This window comes from Uloborus diversus, chromosome 7, assembly GCF_026930045.1.
Source record: "Uloborus diversus isolate 005 chromosome 7, Udiv.v.3.1, whole genome shotgun sequence".
Classification (NCBI taxonomy): Eukaryota; Metazoa; Arthropoda; class Arachnida; order Araneae; family Uloboridae; genus Uloborus; species Uloborus diversus.
Genome location: NC_072737.1, coordinates 163,889,728 through 163,897,604, shown reverse-complemented (window position 1 = coordinate 163,897,604; position 7,877 = coordinate 163,889,728). Strand labels below are relative to the sequence as shown.

At 35.6% G+C, this 7,877-nt stretch overlaps 1 protein-coding gene across 1 annotated transcript; it reads right to left on the bottom strand.

Moving 5' to 3' along the window:
• Positions 1–5,583: 5,583 nt before the first annotated feature.
• LOC129226976 (speckle-type POZ protein-like B) lies at positions 5,584–6,189 on the bottom strand. The gene has a single exon (XM_054861605.1). It carries the CDS (start codon positions 6,187–6,189, stop codon positions 5,584–5,586), a length of 606 nt encoding a protein of 201 aa, XP_054717580.1.
• Positions 6,190–7,877: the final 1,688 nt, after the last annotated feature.

Here is a 7,877-nt window from a genome sequence, read left to right as displayed (position 1 = left end):
TTAACTCGAAAATTTCTAAACCTGTATTTGCTAATACTGTTAGCCGTTCTGTTAAAGACTTAGTTTCGAATTCTGATCTGGTTGTTACCAAAGCTGACAAGGGTGGCCAAATTGTTGTTCTTGACAAATCATCTTATGTTGATAAAACTAATGATTTGATTTCTTCTGGGCCATATGCTGAAATTTCTAAAGATCCTAGTGATAAAGAGTTAAAAACTATTGCATCTGCTGTCAAGTCTGTTAAGTCTATTCCTTCAAATGTTAAACGCTCTGTTGTTCCATCTATTGCTAATTGTGCTAGATTTTATGCTTTACCTAAGGTGCATAAAGCTGGTATTCCTTTCAGGCCGATTGTTTCCAATATTGGTACGGCTTCGTACAAACTTGCAAAATATTTAGTCTCTGTGTTTTCTCCCCTTAGGAGTCACAATTTATTTACTATTAAAAATTCTGTTGAGTTTGTTAAAAAAATTCATAGTTTCGTTCCAAATAATTCTTTTATGGCTTCTTTTGATGTTAACTCTTTATTTACAAACGTCCCCGTCGAGGGTTCATTGTTATGCCTTCGTAGAAGACTTTCTGAATTTCATTTCACCAATACGGAAATTGAGGATTTAATTTTCCTTACCCGTACTTGTCTTAAGCAATGTTCTTTTGTTTTTAATGGGAATTTTTATATTATGTTAGATGGTCTGGCTATGGGTAACCCACTTAGCCCCATTCTTAGTGATATTTACATGCATTATTTTGAGGTTAAGCTGTTCCAAAAACTGCAGTTCCAATTTTATGTTCGGTATGTTGATGATTGTTTTGTTCTAATGAACCAGAATCAGTTTGAGAGTGATGAGGTTTTATCTATTTTAAACTCCATTGATCCTCATATTCAGTTTTCTTGTGAGAAAGAACGGAATAATTGCATTTCATTTCTTGATGTACTTGTTTCTCGTACTGAAATTGGTTTTGAAACTACTGTTTATCGCAAACCTTTTGCTGTCTCTTTACCTCCTCATAGACTATCGTCTCATCCTCCAAATCAAAAATATTCTGCTTTCAATTCTTTTGTTTATCGCGCAATTAATATTTGTTCTTCGTCGGAACTTCTTAAAGTGGAACTTAATTATCTTAAAGCTGTGGCAATTGATAGAGACTATCCGCCAACTTTGATTGATTCCATTTATAAAAAACTTTCAAATAAATCCCAAACTAATGTTCTTAACCGAACCTTCATCAGAAAGAATTTGGTTGTTTTGCCATTCTTTCCATCTGTAAGCTATCAGGTTGCTAAGATTCTAAAACGTTTCCAATTCCAGGTGGTGTTCTCTCCTATTAATAAACTTTCATTCTCTTCTCTTAAAGATCCTATTCACCCTCTTAATTGTTGTGGAATTTATAGAATTAATTGTAGTTGTAAACTTGCCTATATTGGACAGACTCGGCGTGCTTTAAAAATTCGCTTGAAAGAGCATCAAAATTATGTGAAAAAACAACAATTAAATAAGTCTAGTATTGCTCAACATTGTTGGGATTTGAATCACTCTTTTGATTTTAACTCTTATCAGATTATCCAAAAATGCCCCAATTCATCAGATCTTGACTTTTGGGAATCCTTTCATATTTTGAGGAACAGTTCTAACTTAGTTAACGATCTTAGTGCAGTTCCATATTTTTCTAACATTTGGCTCCCATATCTTTAATACTGTCCTTTCCCCATTCCCCCCCCCCCCTTTTTTTTTTTCACTCATTTTTATCTATCTTCCTTTGTTTATTTTTACCTTTTTGTCTTGATTGACACCCCCCCCCCCCCAATTTTCTTCTATTTATCTTTATTTTTCCTTTTTTCGAATATTTTTTGTTTCTGTTTATTTTATTTCATGGTTTTCCATTCTGCTTTTCTTTTCTTGCGGTTCACGGTTACTGACAATTTCTTTTCCTTTTGTTGAAGCTTCGGCTTAATCCTTGTCCAATTGAATTCTTTCTTCTTGGGTCGTACCTAAGAGAAAGCTCCTAGCCTTTGCTTGCATTCCTACTGGTTCCTGATCGGTTTATAACTTTGTCATTGGTGTTTGGCTAATCCGCTGTTTTTATCTTTTAAGCTGCATGCTTATCTGCTCTTGGCTTTTGTCGGATGTCTTTTCATCCATAAGCTCATTATTTTTTGCATTGAAAAAGGCGTTCCCTGTAACGCCGAAACACGTGTCTGCTGTAATTTACAAATTTGTGCTTCTACTTACGTTGTATGGTCTGACTTTACCGTGATTGATTTTTAATGAATTTTTAAAAATCCACGCGCAAAAGTGCGCTTTTCTGAAACGTCACGAGCTTACGTCACAGGGCACTAATGGGCAGCCTTCCGCCGAAGATCCCTTGTTTTCTTCCGGACATTTTGAGCGCGCTGATATTTTTATTTTTTAGAAATTCAATAATCCTTTTGAACACACTATGGAGGCCGGATTTGTTAAAGCACAATCTAAATAATCTTCCTCAAGTAACATCAATGATGGTTTTCGAATATTTCCGAGAGAATGAGAGATTTCATATTCCAGAAACGCGAGGAGATAAGCCTTTTACGTTTCGTCTTCGAAGCCAACTGCATGCCCTTCGGCTTCTCCCGTATCGAAAGAGCGCATGACGTCACTTCCTACGCTATTTGACGTCACAAGCGCTTGAACTTTAAAAATTAATTAAAAAAAACTACTTATCATAACGCAAAAAATTTTTCACCTATGATGTTCATACATGTTACTCTATCATATAAAAATAAAATTGAAAAATCGGAAACTTCCCTATTACGCCTCTTTCGGATTCCGAAACTTTTCTTTGCAATCATATTTTACGTCATATTTGCTAATTAATCGGAGTTCATTCCGCACGCCAACAACTAGGTTACTGTAGCGTGGTTGCTGGGCGAGTTTGGCAATAAACAAAAGAGTTGCGGAATAATTTTACATTTGAAGGATACTATTTGGTGCCTTTTTTGTTTATTAGGCGAAACATTTTAAATTGCAGAAAAAACCACTTCACTCGATAAAGAGTTTTAAAGTAACTGTAAATCTAATTTTAATGTTTTGTTTAAAATTCTAAAGAAACTTTAAAAGGTTTTATTTAAAGGTGTGCACGCATTTCAGTTAAAGAAAAATGACGATTTCACATCGGAAGGGGGAGGGGGGGGGGCTTTTTTTTTTATTCAACGGATTTCCCTGAAATTTTTAGCACGGGCATCGCTGTGCGGGTACTGCTAGTATTAAATAATGCTTAAATTTTGCGTTTGAAAACCAGAATTTTGAACTTTGAATTTGAAGTAAGGGAGTTTTTTGAGGTCTACTCCCGACATCTAAGGTAGGTTGTTGCAAGATCATGCCTATTGTTTCAAACCGTTTTCTGTTTCAACGAAACAATGCAGTCTATCGTCATGTGAATATGAATGTTTGATAGACATGAACTTTAAATTGAACGTCGAAATCTATCTTCCGGGATACTTACCGCGAGGGTCCGACAAGTCAGGCTATAAAAGAAATACCTTGATGTTTAGTTCTTCCAGAAAAATACCAATTCAGAATTTTAGAAACCAAGTAAACTGAATATTCCGGCCTAAAAAGAGAATTTGTATGGAGCAAAATTACCTGTTTGCTAAGATTTTATACTTTTTGTCAGAGTCCGTGCTTACCCTCATTTTTGACTTCCGCTGGAAAATAAAAAAAATTCCAATCGTTGAAAAAATTCTGTTTGTTTCACTTGCACTCCAGAATTTGTAAGTAAAGTATAACATTGCAACTACTGTCCGACATTCACGACAAAAGCCCCCTGTCTTGACCTGCCAGGTGCCGTGGTAGCCCGATCGGTAGAGTGTCGGATTCGGGGCCGGAGGGTCCTGAGTTCGAACCTCGATGGTCGAAGATCCACCGTCGTCATTAAAGGGGACTGGGCAACGTTAAATATGCTCGTGGTCTCAATGTCCTCCAAGTGAAACGATACCTCTGGGGGTGCTAGCACCAGGTAGCTATTAGCTCCTGGTCTAGTTCTAAATTCTAATTGATTGTTCGATCCGGAGATGGTGCTGCCATCTATCGGTATAAAAAAATAATGGAGGCAAGGCACTTAGTATGCAGTCCTCGACATAAATACAGTTGTAGTCAGTCGTGACTCGGAATCGAAATCGTGGCCTGTCTGTTGCTATAACAACGAGGCGTGTCTCATTTTACCAAGGAAAGTTTTATGTTGGAAAAGCCCGTACTACTGCACTAAGACAAGAGAACGACTGGCGCCAAAAATCCCTTGCAGAAAATGAACGAAGAACGTTTCTATGGCAGTAGACGGGCTCAGACTTAACGGCGGGAGCTTTTCTCGTGAAAGACAGACAGTACCTACCCTTTTTTTAAATAGTGATATTACCCTCAAATTAGTAACAGCTAATTTAATTAAATTCATTTATCTAATAACTACAAGTATCTATACACTCTTCGCATTGAACGTTGATCTATGAAAGGGGTACGCTGGCTATAAAGTTTGGGAAGTCCTGCCGAGTGCATTCAGGGAGAAGGGGTAGCAGAAGTAAACAAAGAGGGTTGCTGATTGGAACCAGCAATTGTCACTTTCATAAGTTACTCGTTGGATTGGCAATTCTGCTCAAGAACATTCCGCGTATCTGATTGGCGCAGTTTCCAATCCTTCCAGTGCCAATGAAGCAACGATATCGCCAAGTGTCACGTTGCTGTGTTAACATCTGCTATCACTTCTCGCTGAACGCACTATAGATAACTTTGTTTTCACCCATCACCCATCATTTTCTGGAGATAGCGCCCCTCTATTTTTTCCAGGCTAGTTTTTCAAAATTTCATCACCATTATTTAAATTTGGAGAAGAAAGGAGCATTATATTAACTCCTTAAGACCTGGTGTCCGGTATACCGGACATACACTTTAAACAGCTGCTTATCATTTAATAATTGATTTAATTAGTTGATTTTTTTGTAGTTGACTCAATACATTCTACTTATTATAAGCTTCGAAATAATTTTTCGTTTTGGAATTGACAACACTGACATATAAGGATTGAGAGATAGAGAGTGACTCATTTTTTCAATCATGGATTTTCATCTGAAAAGCGAGGTTTCTTTCCCGATTTCTTTAAAAAATATATAATCTTTAATTAATCGCTTCAAACGCTTATATTATGTTTTATAATTGTTTGTAGAACATTTTATAATGAAGTTTGTTCGGTATTTTACCGTTTTTGTATATGAAATATTGATTTCAAAAATGTATGTCCGGAGTATTGGACGTGCCATAACTCTTTTAATTTTTCTCCTACAAACTCAAAATTTTGTCTATAAGATACCCTTTACCATAGTACACTGTGTACCAAATATCAACATTCTGGGTCCAATATTTCATAATTCTGACTGAAGGGGTTAACCACTAACATTCTTCTGAACGGCTAGAGAGGTGACTCGAGCTAGTCCCATATCCAAAAACTCGTTTATTATACTTAGGTCGATACACAAAAATCATACTGTAAGCAAATAAAAGAGCTTATAATTTGACTGAGATGTATCTTACTCTAATAGCAGACAGTCACAAAACGTTTTCAAGGCCGAAAGAGCCATTCAAACATTTTTGCACCCAAAGCTGGGTTATTAGTGCATACGGTTTTCCACTTCTCAGTGTTTACAATGTCTTTTCCATTCTTTGATATGAAAGATTTCAGTTCTCCAATCAGTAGTTCATCGTTGTGGATGTCGGCAATCGCAGCAACATCGCAAACGTTAGCCATGGAAATGCCCTTTAGAACGATGTCCCGGCAGACGATTCTTAGCTCTTCCAGATCATGACGATCGGCTGCTACATAGACATTGAGGGCTTCGGAAGGAGTCAATTCGCGCACTTTTCCGCAGTAGATGAAGCGCAGCATGTCTCGGGCCGTGTCCGCCTCCATTTGCACGAGGTCCACCATGTCTTGTCGGTTTTCCTTCATGTCGTGCTCGAACATCGCTGCGAACACCTTCGATCGAGCACTGAGCACAGAATTGTGGGCTCGGAATTCCTGATCACCAAGCTTCAAGGTGACGTCCGAAAGTTGGCAATTCTCGAACAATTTCTCGAAATCAGACGACAATTTTGAATCGCAGCTCAGCAATGTTTCTTTCCTTTCATCTGAAAATATAATGACATTAGAAAATTGCCATCCCAGCATAACGTAAATGAACAACAAGTTCCGTTCCAAACTAAACGAGCCAACGTTTCCTTACACCAACGCTGACTTTCTCTGAAGAATATTCTCATGATTAGCTAAGACTGCGTATTATGTCAAACATATCTTTCCAGCATTTAAAGCTGATTTCTAACAACAAAAAAAAAGCATCTCTAATTTGATGAAATCGATGCGGAAAAAAGTAATTATAAACGATGAATTTAATATAGTTCATTTTAGGTAATGCAGTTAATATATTTTTTTCATAGAAAAAAGATTAACTATTTTCAAAAAATAAATAAATAAATAAATAAAATTTAATAAAAAGCACACCAAAACATGTATATTATAAACAAAAAGTTGTCTGCACACTTCTTTCTGTCACAAAAAAAAAAAAAAAAAAAAAAAAACGCTCCCAATTTCTTTTATTTCTAGGTACCAAAAATTAAAATAAGTAAATAAATGCATTAGAAAAGAAACAATAAAAAGTCCTCTTATCCAAATAATTTTCATTACAGACGTACCGAGTACTTGGTAACTACTCGGTACTCTGCCTACTCGGGCAGTTTGCCGAGTATTCCTTACTCGGTCAAATTTTGATCAGAAAATCGGCCAATACCGAGCAGTTGTAAAAAATTGAATATTGTACAAAGCAGATTTTACAATTAATAAAAAAGTGCAAACATATAATAAACTGCCATCATTTACAATTCAAATTTACAAGAAAAATTCTAATTTTGAGAATAATGAAGTGTGTTACGCTTCAATGGAGCAAATCTTATATTTTACTATCCCAAAGTTAATGAAACTTATTCATTAAAAATGGGGAAAAAGAGATAAGTACAGAAAATATGGAATTTTATATTATAAATTGATTTTGCCACAGACAAAATTATTTATAAGAAGCATAAAATAACTTTTCTTAAAAAATAAAACAACGTTAAAAGCTCAAATGTGCAGGAACAATGCAGACACGTGTTTTGGCTTAACAAGGAATCCTTTTTTTTTTCAGTGCACAAAATGTGAGCTTATGGATTTAAAGACATCCGACAAAAGTCGGATTTTTTTACTTTCATGAGCTCACATTTTATGCATGGAAAAAGATGTTCGTTGTAATGCGGAAACACGTGTCTGCAGTGCTCCTGCACATTTGTGCTTTTAACGTTGTTTCATTTGCTTTTTAAAAATTATTTACGTTTGGAGGACTAGAAGTATAGATTGATATAATTTGTTTAAATTCCAACTTGATTAATCCTACCTTTTATGTATTTGTTTATTTTTAATTCAAAAAATAACTTATTTGTAAAATTTTGACCCAAACAAAATCTTTTAAATAATGCGTAGTTAAATTTCAGCTGGAATTTTGTTTTAAAAACTATTATTTGGATATGGAGGTCTATACTTCTATTCCAATGAGTTCAAAATTCGTCACGTGTGTGACGGTGGTTCTTCCTAAAACATAATTGGAACTCGGTACTCGGTACTCGGCGAAAGTGCTACTCGGTACGTCTATTTTCATGGATAATAAAATTGTCTGCACCCTTCTTTCTTTCTGTTAAAAAAATAAAGTAAACAGAATTTTCTTTTATTACGTGTAGCCAAAATTAAATAAATTAATTATAACCCCTCGTTATATCACGCTTTTCGGGGGACAAAGAAAAAGCGAGATAAGTCTGAAAGCGCGAAATAAA

Bases quoted from the DNA above. Each gene is read 5' to 3' on its own strand.
- LOC129226976 (XM_054861605.1), bottom strand. From the start codon at position 6,189: ATGCTGGGATGGCAATTTTCTAATGTCATTATATTTTCAGATGAAAGG.